A 25,573-nucleotide genomic window follows, 5' to 3' on the forward strand; every position below is an offset into this window, starting at 1 on the left:
GGTCGACAAATTTCGCGCACTGTGATTGTCCAACGCATTGCAAACTCTTGGGGGCGCACTATAAAAAACGTAAAAAACGTAAAAAAAAAAAAAAAAACCGTAAAACGCCCGTATTTATCGGGTGCGTTCTTCCGGAAATCAGAGCACGCCGGAAAAATGAGACCATGACAGGCAATGCGCGTTCGGAAGGGGCCGACACATTTCGCGCATTGTGATTGGCCAGCGCGTTGCCACTTACGGTTGATGCCACGTGTATGGGTCTGGTCCTCATTTTCAGTAGCCCGACACCCCAGTTGTGGCTCAGTGTGGCATAGTCTGACATTGAAAGGGTTGTGCATATATACATATGCAGGCACTGAGCAAGAACTTCTGGTTGTGCCCAAAGCAGTAATGCAAAACTGCAAAGTTTAAGTTGTTTGATGACAAAAGGCCTGTTCGTGCAATCAGCAGATTTAAAGTTGCGGGCCAGTAATTATAGCCCAAAATTGCCCACGAGGACCAAATCACGATTTTTCAGCTCGCTGTTAAATTTTCTGCGATAAAATTACAACATTTTGTACGTGGTACGTGGAGTACCGGGGGGGGGGGACGTACCGCCTACACAAATTCCCGGTGCCCTCCAGATTCCCCCCACTGAAAAAAAGGGATGAATGGATATTGAAAACCACACCAATTAAAGCTGGTGCCCCCCCTTGTGCCCCTCACTATTCATATGCAGCAAGGTATGAGACGGAGAGACCCCCCTGCTTTGTGTTGGTCATTGTCTCGCAGGAATCTGGGGAATTCCTTTCAGACATCTTGGGGGATGTGTTAAGTAACAATAGTCTGGAATGTGTATAGGGATTGGACATGTTTGGGGGTACCCCTCGGTCTCATTTCTTGCTGGGTATATCACTATTAAAATCCTAGCTACGCTACTGACTGTAAGCTTGTACGAAAGTATCGCACCAAACACGGCCTTCAAATTTTGCAGTGGCCGTGTAGGCATCAATTTTCAAAATGGGCCTCACAACTGTTTTAAGAGCTGATATTGGCCTATATCTTTAGGAGCCACTGAAAATAGACAGGAAAGTAAAAGATAATCAAGTGAGCTTTAATTTGACATGTGTCTTTAACACCTGGGGAAATCGTGAGTATTTTTCCTGACTTTTTGAAGTGGGGCTATTTGTCACTGTTGTCTAAAGTAGCTTAATTATTTACTGCTTAATCCCGGAAATGATTGGCATACATTATGAGCGAAAGTTGAGACCGGTCGGGCACCTGCCACAGTTCAGTCCATCACTGTGGCATAGACCTGTGATAATACACTGACTGGACGCACATATGCCAGTCTAGATCCGCGGTCATGCATCAGTAAACATGCATCCAAGTTAATTTCAGAACTCGGTATAGGCCTGCTCTGAAGACGAAATTATTCGTTTTTAATCATCTGTTTACTGGAATGTTGAAATCAAAAATATGTACATGATAGCGGAGACTGCCAAGTCGGTTTCTCCGTAGAAACTAGTTTCCAGAAGAGCGTCGTAATCTCTCTTATTTTGAAAAATTATCGGAAACAAGTTGTGGAAGTTATAAAATTAACGCTTTATGCACCTACGTCGCAGGCGACGTGTGTATTAGCGGTACATTAACTTCCGGGTTCGTGGACGTCCCGCCATGGAGGTTTTTGGTCGCTGTCTTCTGATTATCCTGTCAGTGGTATTCAGTGTCACAGGCAAGCACAACAAACTTAGAAATAACGTTGGTGTAGCTTTGACAGATCCATGCCGGTTCCATAATTTGTAAATGACGCAAAAGAAAAAAAAGAAGTAACAGATGGCAGTACTGATGTTCATTAAAATCACGTCTAAAGAATTCCATACATGTTTCTGCAGACGCCACTGATTAGTAATCTGGAAGCCGATAACATGACCTAAAAAGTCAATTATAGTAATATTTTCAGACAATTGTCTCGTACGATCTGTGAATAGGGTGTCAAGCATTGTCCTTATAATGGAACTCTTTTCAAAAATAATTTGACATCCAAGTTTTTTGTGTGTGTCACTGCAGGAGGAAGCCCATGTTTTTATTTTTTGTGCTTGTTCTGTTTGCTTCCTCTCTCTTGTTTACATAATGGATTTTTTCAGGAAAAAGGGGAAGTCGTCATGGCTAAGAAAATGCGTGCACATTTTTGGTTTTTTTTATGCCTAGCCTTGTGTTTTATGGTAGTTCTACATTTTAGTAAATGGAGATGAGTGTACTCAAAAATACTACGTTAAAAGTCAGATGTTTGTATACACATAGGTTCTGTGTCAGTGAATGGAAAAGATTGACTTTTGCACAATATACATGTATGTGTACTTGCCTGGAACAAATTTAGGACTATTTTGTTTGATTTTCCAAACAGGTGATAGGGTCCATCTGACAATGGTCACACCCACACCTTATGGGGCGGGGTCTTCAGCAAGCATCAGCTGCTTCCGTAGCAGTCCTGATGCTGGAGTTGCCTTGAGCTTTGGTAGACCATTCCAAATAGGTCTTCCATTCTCAACAGTGCAATATTCCACTTCTCTCCCTACTGGCAGTGCACAATCAGTGAATGGACAAGCAGTCACATGGGATCTTACCTCCAGTAATGATGCCACCGGATTGTTTTATTGTGAAGGTTCAAACAGAGGCTTGACAACCAGAGTGTACAGCATCGTCCACAGTATTCAAAGTAAGTACATCCATGAATGCTTCTATAGTTTGAAGCCCTGCACATGTACATTAAAATAAGAGTTAATACAACATCCTTCTTGAAACAAGGGGGAAAAATGTAGGTCCTACATTTCTATATCCATTGTTTTCCATTCCTGATTAATGTATAAGGTCGCTGTTCCTAATAAGAATTCTTCGCCCCATTCAGTTTCAAAGGAAATCGCTGTCCTTTTTTTCACTTTTGTCTGTTCTTGGGAGACATAAACATATGCAGTCTTTGCAATGAAATCTTCAAGAACTTTTCGATTTTCTCTAGGGAGATTTGAGCCTACTGATGGACAAGTAACAAGAACGGTCAACAAAGGAGAAGATGTAACTCTTTCTGTCATCCAAGTTAAAACTGATCATCCTCCTTTTTGGCGGCGCACAAGAAATGGAACGATTGACGAGAATCTAGCTAATCTAAATCAGCTTGATTTCGCCGTTTCTTCTGCTGACGCAGTCCATGGGGACTTGTATACTGTCATTGGAAGTGGTGTTACTGTCACAGACAATCATTTCAGCATGATTAGACTCATCGTCAGAGGTACATAAAGTATTCATGATTTCATGTGTGTGCCTTCCACCATTACTTTTACCTTCAGAATTGAAGTGCAATGGAGAGAGCACAGCATAGCAAGGGGAATTTGCTAAATGCACTTGTTTTGTATTTTAGAAAGGAAAAGATATGAAGGTAGTTGAAATTAGATGCGTTGAGCTTTTATCGCAGCCTGTGTTATGTCAGAGAGCATTAAATTTTACTTTCAGTTGAAGTATTTCTTGGCATGCAATACAGTATCATTAAATTACACAACTACAAACCACTAATGATTTTAACTTGAACTTGACACATACACAAAGTGATGTGTTTTGTTTGGGTAACTTCAAACGTTCAAATGAATGTGGATACAAAATATTTTTATAGAAATAAAGTTCCATTCTTTAGCTACTGAAAAACGTGTACAAAAGGTTTCAATGGCCAAGAATTTTCAAAAATTCAAATTTATTTCATTTGTTACTTATTTTCTTTCATTATTTTCAAGCATTTGGCTGTTTATAATTTAAAAGCAACTTAAATTATATGAATAATAAATAATGTGGTGTGTTTTGTCTCTGTGTTCCAGGTTGTGTTCCAAGCAAGTGGGGTCCTCCTAATTGTGAAAATGTATGTGACATGTGCTACAATGGAGGAGTTTGTAATGATGAGACAGGAGACTGCATCTGTCCACCAGGATTCAGTGGACCAAACTGCCTCACTGGTAAGCTCATTGCCTGCTCACAGGTTGGTCTGTCTGTTTGTTTGTCTTGGTGTGACATGTGCTACAATGGAGGAGTTTGTAATGATGACACAGGAGATTGCATCTGTCTACCAGGATTCAGCGGACCAAACTGCCTCACTGGTAAGCTCATTGCCTGGTCACAGGTTGGTCTGTCTGTTTGTTTGTCTTGGTGTGACATGTGCTACAATGGAGGAGTGTGTGATAATGAGACAGGAGACTGCATCTGCCCACCAGGATTCAGTGGACCAAACTGCCTCACTGGTAAGCTTATTGCCTGGTCACAAGTTGGTCTGTCTGTTTGTTTGTCTTGGTGTGACATGTGCTACAATGGAGGAGTGTGTCGTGATGAGACAGGAGACTGCATCTGTCCACCAGGATTCAGTGGACCAAACTGCCTCACTGGCAAACTCATTGCCTGGTCACAGGTTGGTCTGTCTGTTTGTTTGTCTTGGTGTGACATGTGCTACAATGGAGGAGTGTGTGATAATGAGATAGGAGACTGCATCTGTCCACCAGGATTCAGTGGACCAAACTGCCTCAATGGTAAGCTCATTGCCTGGTCACAGGTTGGTCTGTCTGTCTGTTTGTCTTGGTGTGACATGTGCTACAATGGAGGAGTGTGTGATGATAAGACAGGAGACTGCATCTGTCCACCAGGATTCAGTGGACCAAACTGCCTCACTGGCAAGCTCATTGCCTGGTCACAGGTTGGTCTGTCTGTTTGTTTGTCTTGGTGTGACATGTGCTACAATGGAGGAGTGTGTGATAATGAGATAGGAGACTGCATCTGTCCACCAGGATTCAGTGGACCAAACTGCCTCAATGGTAAGCTCATTGCCTGGTCACAGGTTGGTCTGTCTGTCTGTTTGTCTTGGTGTGACATGTGCTACAATGGAGGAGTGTGTGATGATAAGACAGGAGACTGCATCTGTCCACCAGGATTCAGTGGACCAAACTGCCTCACTGGTAAGCTCATTGCCTGCTCACAGGTTGGTCTGTCTGTTTGTTTGTCTTGGTGTGACATGTCCTACAATTCAGTGGACGTAGCTGCCTCACTGGTCATCTTATTATTAGTCACTGTCTGTATTGTATCAGTGCACTCATATCAGTGCAGTCCCCACTGCAGTGCCTCTTGTTCCGTTGAGATGTAAAACTTCAAAATAACTCTTTGCAAGTACAGCTTAAGTCGAATGTCTTTTAGAGAATGTCTTTTATGGAAGGCTTTCCAAAAATTAAATGAAGACATTTGTGACTCCTCTATAGTTTCTGTGTTGAGCTTCTGTTCCTTGTGTGCTACGCAGAAAAATAGTACGTTTAACATTTTCTAATGTTTACTTTGATGGGCAATTGGGTGAATGCTAGCAGCAAAAACAAATGACAATTTGACAGTGTCGTTCGTCAATCAGTTTTCATACAGAAGTTTTAGGTTCTGATGTTTGGTATGAAGTCCTGCAGAAGCCATTAAGGCCTGTTTTTTTTTAATTTACAGTGTTTTGCTTTTTTATCCTAATGGATTTGCTCCCTTGATGTGAATTGCTGGTTGGTAGTCTTTAGAGAAAATAATCTCGACTTTTGCTTTCAACAGCTTGTGGTATGCACAGATTTGGCTGGAGCTGTGAGTTCCAATGTGGATCTGGTAACATCATCCAGAGTTGTACAGGGAGCCAGTTTGGTCTACCAGACCCCTACGGGAACAGCTGCATCTCAGGGTACCATGGCAGAGATTGTAACATGGGTAAGGACTCCACATGTAGGGAACTGATTACAGAGTCTGCAGTGAAGAGCCATGTCACTTTGTGATCAGTTTCTGCGATACCCCAAACAATTGGTCTACCAAAATCGTACATCTGTCTCTGTTCCTATCATATTTTGATATACTGCAGAAGTAATATATACAGTATATAACTGTTCTTATTCAGGAAGTTTTGCAATTTCCATCAACATAATTTTAGTCATATTCAACGCTACAAAGAAATGCAAGTATTCCCATATAAAACATTTCTGAAAATTCTGTCTTGCATGTAGTTTGCTCCAGTGGAATGTTTGGAGCTGGGTGTACTCAGACATGTCACTGTCAGTCAGGAAGTTGTGATGCATACACAGGTGTGTGTACCTCGATGTGTTCATCTGAGGGTTGTTTTGCTGGCTGCACATCAGGCTGGTCAGGGATTAATTGCCAAAGTAAGTTTAACCTATTTTCCTTCGCACTTCATTTCCTTCATCATGAGTGGACATTTTTTCATTAGTGTGATATTGCATGGCATTATTAACCCTTGTGATGTCGACCTGACCAGGCGATGGACATAGAACATCTATGCTTTTGTTTGATTTCCAAATAATATTTCAACTTGCCGTACTTATTTGTAACAATGCAACATGCAGACTTTCAAGAGCAGTTGTGAAAGGAATGTTAACAGTGTTTTCAATGTTAAGAGATCAGGATTGTCAAATCAAGGAAAATTAAGGACAGGGGTCAACATGAAAGAGCAACTCAAGGGAAAACATGTTTTCTCTGATTTTTATCTGTTCAAATAAATATGGAAACATCCAAATGGAATGCAGTGTCATTTATCTTCAGAGCTCAACTATAACAAGCTAAAAAGGTTTTTCTTCTGTTCATGCCAAGTTGCGAATTCTGAACATGCTGAATAGAGATTGCATCATTCTGAGAAAACAGAGAAACCGAGGGGAACCCTCGCCCTGTGTTGGTAGTGGGTAAACCCTTGTGCATGCCAAACAATGGCTAGAAAGAATGGCTACCTGCACTGTTTGATATGCACAAGGGTTTATCCACGACGAACACAGGGCGAGGGTTCCCCTCGGTTTCTCTCTTCTCTCAGAATGACGCAATCTCTATTCAGCATGTTCAGAATTCGCAGCTTTGCTTTAATGGATTAAGTTTCACGCACATGTTTCCACAAGGGAACTTGTGAAAATAACAGAAGGTTCTTTTAAAAAATTGCAAATGTAAGTAGGAAAACATATAAACAGGTGTTTTAACCTGAGAAGAGGTTGTTGAAAGGTGTGTTGTGAAGACAAGATCAACAACAGCCTGGCGCTAATTTTGGCATCTGATCTCTTGCTGTTTTACGGGTTACCAGGCGCTAATCATGGTTTGTCAGACACAAAAGTGCCGGTGCACCCTCTTAATGTTGACCCCTGAAAGGATGACTGGTAACTGTGTAGAATTAGTTCAAATTACGTTTTTAACATTACTTTGGATACACGTACGTTTCAAATAAAGACCTCTAGAGAAAGGTCATTCTTCAAAAGCATGAGTCATTGATATTTGTGTTACGAAAAGGTTCGAGTCAGTTCTGTGATATTCGTAGAGATAAACAGTAAGATGCCTGAAGTTCAAATAGATGTATATCTATATATGTAGATATTTTACCTGTATGTTGGGTGGAGAAAGGTGGGGTTATAGTTGGAAGTAGTTCAAGTTCATTTAAATGCAATTAAAATTTGATGAAATTAAAATGGTGCAAAAACAAATGCAGATACAAATGCAGAAGTAAAAGTTAAGTTGGAAAATACTGTTTAGAATCCTTGGGTGGGGTTGTCACCTATATGGCTATATTCATCAGTTGGATGTATTTTGCTGATTGTAATGTTCTACTCTTGTGTTTGCCTTTTCATTTTATGCTGGTATATAGTTTCCTTTTGTGTTTGTGCTTTGAATGATTGTTTTCCTTGATAACTAGTTCCAGATACTTGTCCTGCTGGTTATTATGGAGCACAATGTCTCAATAAATGCTACTGTCTCAACAATGCTGTCTGTGATAAGATCACTGGTTACTGTAGTAATGGATGTGCACCAGGATTTACCTGTAGAGGTGAGGATTCTATTAATAGCAATTCCAAAATTTGTTTAATAAAATACACTTTATTTTTTTCATTACGAATATGATATAGATAATGAAATTAAAATTGTATTCTTCCCCACAACTTTTGGCTGCATTTACTTTCTTTTTGTAGTATGAGTTGTGCACATACATTGTACCCATGTAGCCTGCTTGTCTTTTTACCCTGCTTAGTACATCTACTAAGCTTCTACTGCTGTGGGTTCTACAATTGTGTTGCTGGTCTGTTTTTGTATTGCCTTTATATATCAAACATACATTTTTGCTGAGCTAAACAACTTTTTTTTCCTGGAATGTTTGTATCTTTTCCATCTGTCATTTACTCAGTTTGGTACAAGCAGCACCGTATTAGTTGACTTTATATTATGAAGGCTTGGTGCATTTTGTTCAAGTTCCGTCAATTAATAAACGGGACTGATGTGCGTTGTAATGTAGTTTTCTTCCATCATTAGACCCATGCGCTCCCAGTCCCTGTCTGAATGGAGGTACATGCAGTGTCTCAGGATCCTTATTCTACTGCACCTGCCTGCCTAGCTACACTGGAAGTACTTGTGAAGCTTCAAGTAAGTTCACTAAGTAAACAGATAACAACTTCTGTCATCATCATCCGTTGCAGAAACCTTTTAACAAAATTGTAACTTTTGTTTGAAGTTATAATGACGTGGTTTGTTTAAGGCACATGAAAAAGGAATGTATTTGTTTAAACAAAGATTACAGGGAGGGTTGTTATATAAAAGGAATTTTTTTGAAATATACATGTATGCATATGCTTATTTGACTTTGTATCCACCGCAGCGCTTTAGCCTCATTAACTTAAAACTTTTGTGGTAGGCACAACACCACCATATTACTGCCCTTCCAGCTTCATTAGAGATCACCTTAATTAAAGAATAAACAATTTTGGCAGCTGAATTCAAACTCGTCACTCTTTATTTATCATCAGATCCATGTTATCCTAGTCCTTGCATGAATGGAGGTACATGCAGTGTTTCAGGATCCTCATTCAGCTGCACCTGTCTGTCTGTCTTGACTGGAATGACCTGTGAAACTTACAGTATGTTCACTTTATTCATGTAATTAGTTGCAGCATGTGTATATTTATCTACTAGGAAGTTTGTATGCGAGATTAGAGATCACCTTAATTAAAGAATAAACAATTTACGCCAGCTGAATTCAAACTCGTCACTCATCATCAGATCCCTGTAATCCTGGTCCTTGCATGCATGGAGGTACATGCAGCGCTTCGGGATCCTCATTCAGCTGCACCTGTCTGTCTGTCTACACTGGAATGATCTGTGAAACTTACGGTTTGTTCACTTTATTCATGTAATTGGTTGCAGCATAGGTATATTTATCTACTAGGAAGTTTGTATGAAGTAAGATTTCCTGATGATTAAAATGTCATAGAGCCATTTGCTTTTTTCCGGGGGGAGGGCAGCAAAACGTATGCAGTTGGGGACGTACAATAAAATCTCAGTAACTTGAAGTCAGTTAAATCGAAACATCGTTTATCTTGTAGGCACCGGTGGCAGAATGGGGGGCTGGGGATGCCATTGCCCCCCTCCATCTTTAAAAAAAAATTGGTTATTCCTCCCCCCACTTGATAGGCCTACCAGCCATTGGAGGTACATGTACACTGCAACTTCATAAGTTGTTTTCTTTTCAGTCTAATGGCTGGGACTTGCCACACCCCAAAACTTTTAAACCGTTCTGTTGCTGTTGCTTGTAGGCCGACTACTTGCCAAGAGAATAGGCTTTTATATAAATATTTAAAACCCTCTGTTACTGCCCACAACACTACATCAAGTTATCTTGAGGATTTTTTGGCACCGATAAAAACCCCCAAAAAACGCTAAATTGTTTCAGAAATGAAAAACACACTGTGAGAACTTAGTTTGAGTCATCACACTGGAACTGCTTGTGTTGTCACCACTGCAATCATGCAAACCCTGTTTTCAGGCTAGCCTGATTGCTACCGCAGACCCATTCACGGACAGTCCAAATCGCTGACTCTTTTCAATAACCATGTGACCATAGAAAGTGTTGTCATTAGACAACCCAAGTGAAAAAACCCTGAAATTCTGTGGCATGTCATGCTTAACGCGATCTGCGAAAAAACAAAAGATCTGCCACACGGAGGTACACCATTGAAGCGGTCAATTTTTATGTAAAAAGAAATTGGGATGTCTGTGCCACCCCATTGAAGAAATTTGATTTTATATAATGGTAGAAAGAAATCTTTAGGTTACAGTCTTAAAAAAAATTTTAGTGAAAAAAAGCAGGAAAATAATCACTAAAAAGTTGCCATAGCAGAGCAAGGAAAGTTAATGATTACGTATACATGTCATGTGTGTGTTCTCCAACTTCATGACTCAGGGAATTGTATCAATAACAACATCTAGGTAACTTGAATTTTTATTTATTCTCTGAGGTTTGAGTTATCAGTTGTAAACGGCAACCCATGAAACAAGACTGCGCCACCTACACGTGGTACGCATTGTCCGGCAGTGGCTTTTGTGATTGATTTTATCCTTCTAAGTTTGTCGTAAATGCCACCCGGTGTATAAGTCACAGAGACACATTTTTCTGCCTGAGAATCAATGTATAAGCCGCGGCTTATGTTGTGAAAATTATGGTGTATGGGTTTTGACAGCAAACTCTTTGACTTCCAGCGTGTTCTATAAACTCCCCCCTCTCTTTTTCAGTACTCGGATAAGCTTGATGATTTAATACTCACGTGACATTTCATGTTTACTCAGTAACTGACTGCCGACCCAGTTACTTTGGGAAGTATTCCACAATGCAGTGCTGAAACACAGTGGCTTGGTTTAACAATGCAAAGGGAAATTGAGGCTGTTGTAAATAGCTGCATCAATCATTGCACAAAGAGGAAAATTTGCTCAAAATATTTGACTTACGAGAAATTGAGGCCACATGCGTGTGGGTGTATGTGTCCTGTTACTAATTAGCTTAAATTCTGAAAATTTAAGTCTGCATGATGTTTTGACCCTGAGTAGGCATCTTGATTTCTAAAGTTGACTCTCATTGGCTTTGCATGCTCGCATATCACATGTTTTGGAGCCATGTTGTTTTGGAGCCATTAAACGATTGGTTTTATAAAGGATGACTCTCAGACTCTGCATAGCCTCAATAATAAGAAAACTGACTAACTTGATTTCTTGGACTTAACTCTTGTCTTTCATCAGATCCGTGTTGGTCCAGTCCTTGCATGAATGGAGGTGCATGCAGTTTTCAAGGTTCCAGCCTCATTTGTGCCTGTCTGTATCCCTACACTGGAAATACCTGTGAAATTTTCAGTATGTTCACTTTGCGTAATTATGTATTATCATTAACAGACATGGCCTTTAACCACTGTGGAATTCTTTTGTGAACGTTTGAAACAAATTTCTATGGTTTTTTTGTTGAGTTTTATGAAGTGATAGTTTCTGGTGAATAGCCTTTAACAGAGATGCAACATGTCCTCCAGGATCTGCAATCTTTTCTATTGAAAACTAGATGTTTTTTTACTGCTGTCTCGTCACTTTCTTGATGGATCCATGCATCATAAAGTCCCTTGTTATTCCAGTCCTTACATGAATGAAGATACAAGCCTTATTGGGATTCCTCATTCATTTGGAGCTGCCTTCCTCTCTAGATGTAAATGTGAAACATTCATTTTGTGTTCACGTTGTATTGTATAATACCAAGGTCTATTCAACCACTTGACTTTTTTCACTTTATGAAGAGCTATACAGAACAGCATTGTGCACTTAGTAAACTTATTATGCTAGGATTTTTTGCTTCCTACGGTAGCTGTGAATTGACTCCTCATCAAAACTTCCGCTGTTCCATGCATCACTTTGAGTGTAAGAAGAAAATCGCTCTACTTGAATCCTTACATTCCTTTCCATCCTCAGATCCTTGTCAATTCAGTCCTTGCATGAATGGAGGTACATGCTCTGTTCAACGTTCCTCATTCACCTGTACCTGCCTGTTTCTCTACACTGGGAGTACCTGTGACATTTTCGGTATGTTCACCTTTTATAAGTATCATAATACACATTAGCTTATTAATTTGAGGTGTGGCAGAAATGATAGGAGGGCGCTATTTGGTTTGGGAAAAATCTGTTGGGTTTACTAAATATGTACCCACTTTATATAGCACCTTCCTCTTGTGTCCACCATGCTTCAAAAAGGGTTAATGGTCCTCAACCTAAACAGAAATCATGAATGAACTTTAATGAAGTGAGAATTTTTGCTTAAAAATTTCGAACTAGCTATTCATGCCCAGTAAACTAAATATGCGGGGATTTTTAGCCTAAAAGTTAACCTGTGAATTGACTATTTCCTCCTTTACAACCAACTGTAATAGAACCCCCAAAGCAGCACCCTTCAACATTTCTCTCAACTTCCCTCTTGCAGTGTTCCAGACCTCTTTATTCAAAAACTTCAAATTCATCAAGTTAAGTATTGGTACTTGTACATTATAGTGCTTGATGCTGTTGATCCTTTGTGAACAGTTTCAGTTTCAAAAAATTCTGTAAAGTAACAAACAGTGACATCCAGCAAAAATTCAGCTGAGTGTTAATTCCCTGGAGATGCACTTAACTTGAAAAAATGTCAGAAAGTACCACATTAACATTTAAGGATTTTCTTGACAGTTCTTAAATTCTGATAAATCTGTATTACCTCCTGTCACATACCCAACTACATGTTTTAGAGAAAATTTGCTTCTTATTTTAGGCAGAGTTACAAGAGATTCTTTGAATTGAAAAAGAAATCAGACAAAAAGTAGAGTTTTGCAGCGGTCATATAAACCCAACATACATGTATATTAATAGGAATGGGAACTTCATAAATTTCATAGCACATCACTTCGTGAGAAATTGGATGTAAAAAGCTTGCTCTAGCAAGACTAGGCAAAATATCAAAATACTCCGCATTACTGGCAAGGTCAGATTAGGGTATATCAACAAAACCTGGCTGCTTTCCTGTTACTGTTCTAAAGGCTCTGTGCATAGCACAACACTGGTAATGTAAAGAGAAAATCAGTTAACTTGAGTTCTTAATTCTTGTTTATCATCAGATCCGTGTCTTTCCAGTCCTTGTTTGAATGGCGGTACATGCTATGTTGAAGGTTCTGCATTCAGATGCACCTGCTCATCTGGTCTCGTTGGAAATACATGTACATTTTTAGGTATGTCCACTCTGTACACATTAACACATTAACATTTAACAACATCCACTTGGAATGCTGGTGTCTATTTTTGTACTAACTTAGACAGCAAGTTTGCCACATAAACCACGCAATAGTTGATTGGTGTTTTGACAGCTGAATTCATTATGCACAAGTTTGTGAAGTGGAATAACCACCCCAAAGTGACTTACCTAAGTTTTGTCTACCACCAGATCCGTGCCTTTACAGTCCTTGTATGAATGGAGGTACATGCAGTGCTCAGGGAACCACATTCAACTGCACCTGCCTATCCAACTACACTGGAAATAACTGTGAAGCTTTTGGTGTGTTAATTTTCATTCATGCATAAACTTGTAGTGCAGTAGTCACGGACTTAAATTTGACATAAACTTGAAAGTCTGTAATAACCTTGACGGTCATCATGATGGGAAGGGTCTGAGGACTCTTGGTCTTTCCCCTTCCCACCAAAAAGAAAAGGTGAAAGACATTAAAAAAAAAAGGGAACGAAAGAAAATTAGGAGAAAGAGGAATTGACTCCCTTCCATTCTTATTAGTTTTTCACTTTGCTGTTGATGACTGCTTGTTCCATCCTGATGATACTCATCAGAGCAGAGCCTTTCAAACCTATTTAATCAAGAATGTTAGTCTCTCTGCAGCAGGATTTAACTTTTTAAATTGAAATATTGCGGCCATTTTGGTCCAGTTTCAAACCAAATGTTTTTCAGAGCCATCCAAACTTACAGTGGCAGATGTATTTAGTTCTGAAAGTCTTGGAATGAAAGAAACCATTAAATGTGTGATAGCATGTTACATATGTACACGGACTGAAAACCAACTGCTTTCATGTGTGGAAGATAGCCAGAATGCGCCTTCTTAGATCAGGCATATTTTGTGGTGTCGTTTTTGTCAAGAGTTCAAAAGTGCTGACATTTTTGAGAAAAAAAAGTTGAGGGTATTTGAAGTCTCTTGTACATGGTATCATGTCTTGTGTGAATAGTTACAAATATTTTACCGTTCAAAGTGCTTTATTTAAATGCATTGGAATGATTACATGAGAATTAGTCAGTAAATCTGTTTGGTTACAGTGTTTCAGATCATTTGTGAACCTGATGAGGTTACTGCTGTTGGGACTCCTGGTATGACAGTCTCAGTCGGGATACCACAGCCATTTGTCTCTTTAAATGTCTCTGGTGTACAATTTACCTACATTGATCCACAAGGCATGGTCATTGCAACACCAAGTGACTATCAAGTAGCTATTCCACTGACTGGTTCATCCACATTAAACATTGAAATCAGTGTAACAGGACCTTTCAACATCGTACAACAGTCCTGCTGGATTAATGTCACAGTTACTGGTAAATGGTCTACAGCTGTCTATTGGTTGTTTATTTCTTGGAACTTGACTTTAAGAAGTTCTAAAAAAAAAGGACTGGACTCCGAAAGTGTGTGCAGTCTCAGTTGAAGGCTTGTCGTGCAAAATATGCCGAATTCTTATTTGATAATTGTCTGCAGATTCAAATAGTATGTGCACCCATGAGTGTCTTAGGAGAAAAATAAAAATTCAAAAATCAAAGAAAGATAATGAAAAGTAAAAGAAAACTAAAGGAAGAAAGGGGACAAAAGCACTTACTTGCTTGAAAAGACCTCTAAAATGACCCCCTTTTCTCCATTAATGGTTTATCAGTTTATCAGTGATGAGTGCTTTCCCCCCTCTCGTCTCTCCTGGCGGCCTCGTCTTTGGAAAAATCCTGCCAACCCCAATGCATGTATCTGGGGAAGCCACTGGCTGGTACATTTCCTTTACTTGGTGAGAGATGTCAGTACACCTATGCTGAACCTAAGTTGATTTGGACAGTGCTTCATTGCTCTGAAGAAGTTTGGGACAGCACAATTATTAACCTTGACCGAATTGTGTATACGTAAGTCATGCGGCAGTTCTAAGATCCAGTCTCTCTTGCAGGTTTGCCATATCTAAGTCAGACACCATCTGTAACATTGGAATCAGGATCAGCTAGAGTCATCTGGCAGGCATGGAACACAAGCTCAGGGGACAGAGGAGTGGGACCAGTTATTGCATACAAAGTGTATTACTCTCTGACATCTCCAATATCCTGGATTGCTGCTGGTACCATTTCGGTGACAGACCCATCTCAGAGCACGTACAGCTTCACAGTCCAACCACTGGAACCAAGCACTGAGTACATGTTTAGCGTGGCTGTAGTGGGAGAAGGAACAGGAGAAGGGTCAAGGAGTCCGTCAGTTTCTGGAGAAACCCTTCCACTCCCTTCAACTACCACTGAGAGGACAACATCAAGAGAAACTACCGTGACCGAGCGTGAGTTATATATAAACATATAAAAGCAAACAAAAACAAATTGAGAAAACCTCTTTATTTAGAAATGAGGTCACATTTCTTTGTATACCTGTTTGGTTACAATCTTATCATCGCTTTTGAGGCCCATAAAATTAATAACTCGTGTTGAACACTTCTAAACCACCTTTTAACGAATTCGTTCTTACTACAGCTTTTAGGAGAAAATGCCTTAAGGATCTATATACGTTAGCATCAGTCTGCTCGAAAGACGTGGCTGCACAGGAGGCAAAAATTGTCGTTTGTTGTCTTTCTTGTTTATCACTGCTCACCCTGTTTTATCACTGCTCACCACTCCCCACAACTATTTTCCAATCAACAACAGCCAGCTCTTCAAACACAGCCGTAATCGCAGTAATCATTGTGGTGGTTCTCGTCTTGGCTGCAGTAGCTGTAGGATGTTTCATTTGTTATCTCCGTCGTCGACGGCGTAACGGAAAAAACGAATCCGGTGCACAATCCGGCGGAGCACAAGAACTGGTGAGTAACAGACCACCTACTAAATCACGTGACGTATAGGGGGGTATCAATTCCATAGCAAAGTGTGTTTTGCATGGTGTTTGCAAACAATAAAGCCGATTTACGGTAGAGTACCCAGCACATCAGTAGTCTGAGTGCGGTACGTTCTGTCGCGGGCATCGTTGGAGGGGGGAGGTGTAAGAGGTGTCACACCCCCTCCCTTATTGCTTTGTTTTGTCGGCAAAATCATGGTCTGTCTGCAAAATAATGAACGGAGAATGAAGATGAAAGGAAGGGGGGTACAAAAAACGTGTTTTGCGTGACGCTCCGTTGGCACATTCATAATGCCCCCCACCCGAAATGGCCTACCGTTGGCTTTATTTGGGTAAATGACACTTTGAAACACTTTTCTTTTAGTGGACGCCGTGTTTGTTGATATCTAATACCTACGATAGATCATGAGACTTGGCAGACGCAGTTGGTCTATACAAAGCTGCGTCATACAGTAGAAAGGTTTCATGACATGTTTGTAAAATTGGACGATGTGTTTCAGTGGCTCCTCAGGTATTGGGTCGGGCCAAATGTTTGTCTTGTTTAATTTTGTTTAGTTGTTACAGATGTTTTTCATCAGCATAGAATCCCTCCTAAAGGTGGCAGTTTCTAAAGTGCAAGCACTTCCAGTCCGTAAACAAGACAGTGCCTCTTTTTAATTTAGTTCGCATGTTGGTGAGTGGCGGCGCCAGACCTCGGTGGCTGTAGGTGCAAACATGGTGTAAGAGTGGGGCAAGGCAGGATTGCATGGGTGCAAATGATCCTTCATTTTACCTGGGTTTTGATGAGTCACAAACGAAAATCGCCCTCGTAATATGTGACAAAATGTGTGGGTGCAAACATGGGTGCAAGCGGCTTTTTGATGAGTGCATTTGCACCCACATGACACCACGTAGCGCCGCCACTGGCGTTGGCCCACCCATCCACCCACTGGGTGTGTTTTCTGTGTTAATACTTACAAATAAATAAGTTTCGTGTATTTTAATGGCAACTGTTGCAGCAGATAAGAAACCTTTCCCTGAATTTATCATAAGCTCTTGGCCGTTACGAATGGCACACGTGAAGAGTACGTCGTTGGTGACAACGTTGGTCTAGTACATTCTGTTCTTAAGAAGTTCTGGAAATGGAATTAAATTTAAAAAAAAGATTTGTATTCATGATGGGAGATTGGACAAAGAAAAAAATATTTGAAAGAAGCCGACTAAGAAGTATTCGTTCCATGCTGAACCCATAGTCACACCCCTTTGTTTCATTATTGTTTAATCTAGAATACTTATCAAAATAAGATTGCTTCAGACATTGAAACAACTTCGTCACCTTATGAGAGAGTTGGTCATGGTGTTCCATCGTCATCATATGAAGTTCTTGATGTTGGTCTATCGTCAAAATCATCGACCTATGAAGACGTTGGACTACCATCTTGGGCGCAGCAGTGGGGTATACAGTGGGAAGATATGATCATCAGCAAGACGGTCCTGGGCAGTGGGAACTTCGGGGAAGTTCTTGAAGGAGCAGTGGTGATTGGAGGGAAAATCTCAAAAGCTGCTGTCAAGAAACTGAAGGGTGAGGCTTTAAGAGTAAGAGCTCTTATACCAAACGTTTGACCATGATTAACATGGTAAAGCACTTTGGCCTTTTTAATACACCACGCACTCGAAGCGAAATTGTATTGCCTGTCCAAATTATCTTACAGGAGAAATTCTTAATTGCCTTACTTAAATTTTGCATTCCCTTGTAGCTTCAGTAGTTTCTGGATGTATTTCATTTCTTTCTTCTTCTTCTTCAATAGCGGCACATGCGTCACCGGCTGACCATCAGAACTTCACTGAGGAATTTCGAATTCTGACTAAAATTGGACGTCATCCGAATATTGTAAACCTTCTCGCCGCTTGTCAACATGAAGGTAAGTGCGTCATAGATTTGAATCATGAAATCAAGTTTTCTTTTCATTGTAAACTCAAATTTGATTAAATAATAATTACAAGCCTTGCGTAATATACGTCACCAAATAATGTGTTTACAACTTGTCAGATGATTTGTACGTGGCCGTGGAATACCTGCCCAACGGTGATTTGCGAACCTGCCTGAGAAATGCCCGATCCCAAGGAGACGGTGGCCAGACGTCTCTGTCTTCTGAAAAGCTGATACAGTTTGCTCTGGACATTGCCAAAGGAATGCAACATCTTGCTGCATCGGGGGTATTAAGAACCAAAGATTTCAATGGTGTGGCTGTCGTCATTACATGAGAACATAACAAGTGTTGTTAAATCGATTGCACTACATGCATAGATAATATTTAATGGTAAATGTGACTGTTTGGGTTAAAATAAACAGACAAAATGAAGTGAATTAGAAACGTTTTGAATACTTTGACAAGGAAAAATATGGCTTTCAAGCAGAAAATTCATAGAGTACTGGATATCAAATAAAAATGCAATTTCGCGCTTTGCAAAAAAGCGAAACAAACACCCAGAAGGGTTCAACGAAACATGACATTACATTAAAATTAATTCCAGTAGAAAAGTTGTGAATGCATTTTTCACCATGAAGAAATGTGACATTCGAGCAGTAAATGACGCGCCAAACTGGGTATCAAATAGCATTGACCTTGCGCACGGAACAAAGCAGAAACTGTAGAAGTAAATGCAAGTTGTACTTACAGGTGATTCATCGAGATTTGGCGGCAAGAAACATCCTCCTTAGCGACGATCTGGTTGCTAAGGTTTCAGATTTTGGTTTATCCCGAGGAGAAGATATCTATATTCAGACATCCAAGGTATGATCCCAATTAAAAATTGCTGCCATATCTAAAATTACTGAAGACATAATTAAGAAAAATTAATATAAGAGTTCCACATACTAATCAGTGTCTCTTTATGAATTTGTTCAGCATTATTGCTCAAGGGCCACTTCCTTTTTGCCTAGCCCTTAATTTCATTTCCTCCTGTTTACTTTTATGAAACCTGCGGAAACAACTGTAGGAACTATGAAATCTGATTTATGACAAAGAGAATAGCGTAACAGGCAACTTACATTAACGGAAAGTTTCGGTGCATGATTGATTTAGTTTTGGTTGAACATAGGTATTTCATTGTATCACTGACTTTTTTCCAGACTCGAGTTCCCACTCGCTGGCTTTCTCTGGAATCGTTGTTGAGGCAGGTGGATACGTCAAAGAGTGACGTGTAAGTGCCCAGTATGGGAATCGTACGGAAGTGTATTTATGATATGACTAAAAAAGTTCGACCAAATGTTTCGCCCAACAAACAGATTACTCTTTCGCCCAGACGGATTACTATTCCGTCTGGGCAGATTATACCTTTGTATTTCCCAAATTCGTTATTAATCTGCCTGGGAGGAATAGTGGGTCAAAGTTTTTTAATCATGTCCTAAATACGCTAAAATTCACCTTGTTTGCATCGAATAAATTTTTGTCATGCATACTTATGAGAGAATGAGTGCATTTTCCTTCTTTTTGCCATCAGGTGGTCCTTTGGAATTCTTCTCTGGGAAATAGCTACTCTCGGTATGAAGTTGCAAAAGACGTTGAGTTTTTCATTTTCGGAAAAATCCATTCCATTGCCTACGGGCGCAAGCATTAGCGTTAAGTTCCATTTTCATGTTTGACCAGATTGTTCTTTCTTTACTTTGAAATCTGAATTGAGTACTAACACGATAACCTTATTTATGAATCACGTTTTAAGAGTATTCAGTTGCTTACGTTGTTAGGTGCCACTCCTTTCGAAGATATCAAATCGAAGGACCTACCTTCAAGATTGGAGAATGGATACCGTATGCCAAAACCAAGTAATTGTGACGACGAACTGTAAGACTTCTTTATTCTTTATATGTGACCCACTCTGTGAAAATGAGTCACCAGAGCCATTTTGTGAGTTTTCATATGTATTGGAAAGAGCAAGTTGAGTTTTTTGTTTTGATGATCACTCAGTTTGGCGTCCTTATGAGAGTGAATGCTCCATGGTGAAAAAAGCTGTGGGTCCCTATTTGTTTTCACTGTGCAACATTATTCTAAAGGACTTTTTACTCCAAAGTGGCTCTGGCAACTTAAGACTCATTTTCACAGAGTGGGTCACATATTAATACAATTAAACACTGAATCCTGATCCTGAAGAGGTTTTAACTTTGACCACTCATCCATACACTTATACCGGTATCGTATCCCTTTCTTCTGTAATTCTTTAAAATCAACAGTAAAAACACATGTAGTTTAGTCTCTACATGATATACAGCGGGAAACATATTCTTCATATAAACGAAAACATCGTGGACAGAAACACTGTACCCAACTAAGCCATGATAACTTAACGCTTGCTGGGAATGTATCGACATGTCAAATGAGGCAAACTTGACGACACCACGGAGCAATGGGACAGGTGGGCACAGTTGTCCGATACTGTCTTCTTTATCACAGCTACGGTCTGATGATGCAGTGTTGGCAGGAGGACCCGAAGGAGAGACCAGCATTCAAGACATTGGTTTCGATTCTCAAATCAATGGCCGAAAACCGAACTGAGAAGGTGCGTGCTTAAGTGTCTCCACAAGAAAAAAATATTAGTACTTTTGAAGGAGGATATTTTCTGAATAGGGGTCTGTACATATATTTTGTTTTGGTAAATACAAAAGGCGCCGTCCTATTGTGTCAAGCCTCTCAGAAAAGCTAGCATCATTTCAAACTTGGCTAGCTTCATTTGCAACAGCTCTTTTCACAACTATCATACCATGGCATACCGAATAGGCTTCCCTTCTTACTGTGTAGGGGAGAGTTATGATGTCTCAGTTACCACAGGTGAAACAAAACTCGCCGAAATTTATTCCATTACTGTATTTTGAAGTCGGTCACATTTGTGCCATATTCCTCATTGCAGACCTACATGCGACTGCTGCTGACATCAGAGGACTACATGTACTTGATGATTCGCCCAGAGCTGGATGATAATTGATTGGATTCAAGCCAAGGTCGAATGAAGCATGGGTGATGACCGTCAAGGGCTACTTGGACCTTAAACAGCACATAGAGCTTTAGGTCTAATGTTAACGTTTAATTGTCCTATAATAAATACATGTTGATTAGCGACCAAATAAATTTCGCGGTACTGAAAATAACGGTTAGGACAGGATACCTAATAAAATGTAATCTTGCGACCCCCAATACCGTCAATGATGAATAGTGACAGGAGCCGTGGAAATGATTAAAAGTTACTTTTAATCTTTCCGAATTCAAAACTGAAGTGGTTTTCGCGGGGTAAGGTTTGTAAGAGTTTTCTTTACACAGAAATTCAGAACGTAAAATTCTTCCTCAGTTAATAAGTCGATGTCCATTTAATGAAATTCTATATGCTAGTGAAGGAATTAAGTGGCAGACAGGGAACTATTTGAAAATTCTCTTCACAGCGACGCTTTTGTTATAACTTAAAAAAAAATCTGTCTGTCTTCATAATAAGCAACAAACGAAATCTGCTGAACGAATAGCCAAAAATGATGTAATCAGCTGAGGTCAACGTCACATTGACGCGTGGTGTAACAGTATAACCCTCATTCTGTTGCTGTGCAAACTCAGAATTACACTTGTTTCAGGAGAGTTTAAATTCAGCTACTCAGTGATTTTGTTTTATTTAATTTCTGCTGTTATATTTATCTATCTTTCACTTAATTTCTATTCTTTATTTGACTATGATGAAAGATTTATCTTATGTACTACTTTACCTTTACACATGGATGTATTTGTGTCCTTTAATTTACTACACTTGCTTGTTCAAACTAAAGGCTATATGGTGCGTGTATATGGATTAGGGTAATTAACTTTTATTTCAAATTAAAACTTGGTAAGGTTTTATCGGATGTCGCTTAATTTTGTTTTTCTTTGACTGTATTCAGTAAAGCCGAGTTTTTATTATTTGAATTAAGTGTCACATACACTGCGTTGTATATATTTACTTGTTTCTTGCGATATGACAATCACAAAAGTGTACATTAATTGCAATCCGTTTTTTAGATTCAGACGTACTATATTGACATTATCTATTCGGTATACTGACTTTGGATTCGCTAAAAATGGCATTTGAACATAACGTATATCTGAAATATGCCATAATCTTCTTGCTTTGAGGTATAACCATTGGTATATTTCCATATCATCTTCCTTAGTGATTTTTTCTTTAGGATTATGCACATGTATTGACGTAGCTTATTGATTAAGCAAATGTATGTGCTTGGTGATGCACCGATACGGAGCGATTTACGGTTGATTGCCTCATTTTTCAAAATGTCATTCACTTTATAGCAGTAACAAGTGAATTTGAACAACAATGATACTGTCTTACAATGCAGATACGGAACTGACCTTTCAAAAGCTTTCCTATCAAGGGCTTCATTAAAATGAAATGGCTTCTGCTGAAAACGTAAGAATTATTTTCATGTATTTGGAAAAAAAAACAAGATTAAACAGATCAAAACAAAACTGCTAAACGAGAAGCAGCCTTTATCTTATAAAACTCTGAGACAGAACTACTATTATTATGTTAGAGGGCGCTATTATTTCACCATCCTTTCATTTCATATTTTCGCTCTTAATTTGTTGTCTTTTTTCGATAGTGAAAGATTTGTATCATAATTTCCTGTTATCGTTTGTTCAACCTACGCAGATTTTTAACTTTGATATGTCAACAATGCTTGTATCCGTAATATTCTTTAATTACAAACCAATTATTAACCGTTTAACGGACTGTTACATACTTTTATTCCTTTTCTGGACTTTTGCTAGGGTCAGGAAGTGGAAAACTAGTGATAAGTGTTCCAAGCGGTAAAACATAAAAACGTAAAATTGTACGGCTTTTTGTGGTATATTGATGGGACAGTGACAAAGTTGCTCATCGCCCAAATTATCATTTATTAACTGCAGGCTTGTAAATTTGTTTAGAGAGATAAGTGCAGGCTCATTTTTTGCGTGCTGAAAGTTGCGTTCGAATTGAAGACGCTTTGCTTGAATTGTATCACGATCTTGATTAGGCATAAGGTTTTTCACATTTCACCAGTACCTTACTAGTTCTCGTGAAGCGTTAGTTCGCTTTACCCTGATACGAATTTTCAATTGTGAAGATTATTCAGTTTTTATATTATCTTATATATATGCCTGTAAACTATTAAATTCAAATTGTCATTTAGGAATAAATAACTCGAGGTGGCGGAACAAGCAAAATGTTAAGAATTTCTTTGGAGTCTTCGGGTGGCAGCTTTGCCCTGTGCGTTCCACAGCGTGATCGTCAGGACATGGCCGTGGGGCCGTCACTTTTCCACACAGCGAAGGCATGGAAAACGTAGATTTAGGCTGTGTGCCGTGTTATAGCTCTGTCAGATTAAAATAATTTGGGATTAAAAAAAATCCTTTTAGAAACCCAAGCATTATGCAACAAGGAGGGAGGGGGTAGCTGATTTTTTTTGGGGGGGGCGCAGTGTATTGTAATCCAATTGCATGAAACAAACCAACTTTTCGCTGCTTGCTAAGAGATATCAAGGTGGTTTGTTTTTCACAATACTGCTGGTGGGAGCACTGATATATATAAACATGCAGATTGACAATATGCAAGTCCTTACTAATCTGAATGTCGGTTAATGTGAGTATTAGTTAAGCATTGCTTTTGATGTCTTTTCATGGTTATAACTTATAATGTCAAAAGCAATGCTGTGAAGTCCAAACACCCCAGGGATGAAATTTCTGCAGGTAAATCGCAAAAAAATTGTATGCCTCACTGAGCTCCAATACCGTGCGGGCGATTTCGAATAGTGCACGGCCGAGAGTCTGTGCGTGCTGACCAGGGTCACAGTCTCATTTTCCGGCGACGGTGCTTAGATTACCCGGTAGTATAATAAGCGAAAACTGCTGAGCGACACGAACTGGGACCCAAACGTGTGCGCAGTGAATCCCCTTTTTGTTCCCTTTTGTGCTGAGTTTCTACATCACATGATCACGGCATATACACAGGTAATACTGAAAATAGAACACCACCTAGGCGGTTGTGATGTGTAGAATATGTGGATCCAACAACCCTTCCACTCTCCTCTGTATATTCCAAATGTGGAACACTGGCGCGTACGTATCCGTATGCAACTGGAAAAATCAGTACACCGGAAAAATGGGCATGTTGGGGCAAAGTGCGCGCCTCCAAGAGTTTGCGACGCCTTGGCCAATCACAACGCGTGAAATTTGTCCGCCCTTTCCAAACGGGCATTGGGTCGACAAATTTCGCGCACTGTGGTTGTCCAACGCATTGCAAACTCTTGGGGGCGCACTATAAAAAAACGTAAAAAACGTAAAAAAAAAAAAAAAACGTAAAACGCCTGTATTTATCGGGTGCGTTCTTCCGGAAATCAGAGCTCGCCGGAAAAATGAGACCATGACAGGCAATGCGCGTTTGGAAGGGGCCGACACATTTCGCGCATTGTGATTGGCCAGCGCGTTGCCACTTACGGTTGATGCCACGTGTATGGGTCTGGTCCTCATTTTCAGTAGCCCGACACCCCAGTTGTGGCTCAGTGTGGCATAGTCTGACATTGAAAGGGTTGTGCATACATATGCAGGCACTGAGCAAGAACTTCTGGTTTGCCCAAAGCAGTAATGCAAAACTGCAAAGTTTAAGTTGTTTTCAAGTTAATGTTTGATGACAAAAGGCCTGTTCGTGCAATCAGCAGATTTAAAGTTGCAGGCCAGTAATTATAGCCCAAAATTGCCCACGCGGACCAAATCACGATTTTTCAGCTCGCTGTCAAATTTTCTGCGATAAAATTACAACATTTTGTACGTGGTACGTGGAGTACCGGGGGGGGGACGTGCCGCCTACACAAATTCCCGGTGCCCTCCAGATTCCCCCCACTGAAAAAAAACAGATGAATGGATATTGAAAACCACACCAATTAAAGCTGGTGCCCCCCCTTGTGCCCCTCACTATTCATATGCAGCAAGGTATGAGACGAAGAGAACCCCCCTGCTTTGTGTTGGTCATTGTCTCGCAGGAATCTGGGGAATTCCTTTCAGACATCTTGGGGGATGTGTTAAGTAACAATAGTCTGGAATGTGTATATAGGGATTTGGACATGTTGGGGGGGTACCCCTCGGTCTCATTTGGCTTGCTGGGTATATCACTATTAAAATCCTAGCTACGCTACTGACTGTAAGCTTGTACGAAAGTATCGGACCAAACACGGCCTTCAAATTTTGCAGTGGCCGTGTAGGCATCAATTTTCAAAATGGGCCTCACAACTGTTTTAAGAGCTGATATTGGCCTATATCTTTAGGAGCCACTGAAAATAGACAGGAAAGTAAAAGATAATCAAGTGAGCTTTAATTTGACATGTGTCTTTAACACCTGGGGTAATCGTGAGTATTTTTCCTGACTTTTTGAAGTGGGGCTATTTGTCACTGTTGTCTAAAGTAGCTTAATTATTTACTGCTTAATTCCGGAAATGATTGGCATACATTAATTATGAGCGAAAGTTGAGACCGGTCGGGCACCTGCCACAGTTCAGTCCATCACTGTGGCATAGACCTGTGATAATACACTGACTGGACGCACGTATGCCAGTCTAGATCCGCGGTCATGCATCAGTAAACATGCAT

The 25,573-nt window shown here is 39.9% G+C and overlaps 2 protein-coding genes across 3 annotated transcripts in view; both read left to right on the forward strand.

Annotated features, from left to right (window-relative positions):
* The window catches only part of LOC147797094 (uncharacterized), a 76,897-nt gene extending 53,740 nt beyond the window's left edge, over positions 1–23,157 (forward strand). The window contains exons 6-24 of one of the 2 annotated variants that reach the window (XM_087143945.1): positions 7,703–7,834; positions 8,314–8,424; positions 8,805–8,915; positions 11,068–11,178; positions 11,779–11,889; positions 12,948–13,058; positions 13,271–13,381; positions 14,144–14,416; positions 15,022–15,396; positions 15,758–15,912; positions 17,211–17,505; positions 17,732–17,845; positions 17,974–18,140; positions 18,605–18,718; positions 19,057–19,127; positions 19,428–19,468; positions 19,672–19,768; positions 20,375–20,480; positions 20,829–23,157. In XM_087143945.1, coding sequence (XP_087000071.1) covers positions 7,703–7,834; positions 8,314–8,424; positions 8,805–8,915; positions 11,068–11,178; positions 11,779–11,889; positions 12,948–13,058; positions 13,271–13,381; positions 14,144–14,416; positions 15,022–15,396; positions 15,758–15,912; positions 17,211–17,505; positions 17,732–17,845; positions 17,974–18,140; positions 18,605–18,718; positions 19,057–19,127; positions 19,428–19,468; positions 19,672–19,768; positions 20,375–20,480; positions 20,829–20,903 — 2,681 coding nt within the window. In that variant the 3' untranslated portion in view covers positions 20,904–23,157. The remainder of the gene's footprint in view (positions 1–7,702; positions 7,835–8,313; positions 8,425–8,804; positions 8,916–11,067; positions 11,179–11,778; positions 11,890–12,947; positions 13,059–13,270; positions 13,382–14,143; positions 14,417–15,021; positions 15,397–15,757; positions 15,913–17,210; positions 17,506–17,731; positions 17,846–17,973; positions 18,141–18,604; positions 18,719–19,056; positions 19,128–19,427; positions 19,469–19,671; positions 19,769–20,374; positions 20,481–20,828) is intronic. The other variant, XM_087143946.1, reaches the window with a different exon arrangement.
* LOC147797096 (angiopoietin-1 receptor-like) lies at positions 1,349–5,798 on the forward strand. Its single transcript, XM_087144299.1, has 5 exons — positions 1,349–1,714; positions 2,387–2,698; positions 2,996–3,265; positions 3,843–4,118; positions 5,584–5,798. The coding sequence occupies exons 1-5, from the start codon at positions 1,657–1,659 to the stop codon at positions 5,796–5,798; spliced, it is 1,131 nt and encodes a 376-aa protein (XP_087000425.1). The 5' UTR covers positions 1,349–1,656.
* Positions 23,158–25,573: the final 2,416 nt, after the last annotated feature.

Source organism: Acanthaster planci, linkage group LG12, assembly GCF_054643075.1.
Source record: "Acanthaster planci isolate LZ-2023a linkage group LG12, COTS_SCS, whole genome shotgun sequence".
Classification (NCBI taxonomy): domain Eukaryota; kingdom Metazoa; phylum Echinodermata; class Asteroidea; order Valvatida; family Acanthasteridae; genus Acanthaster; species Acanthaster planci.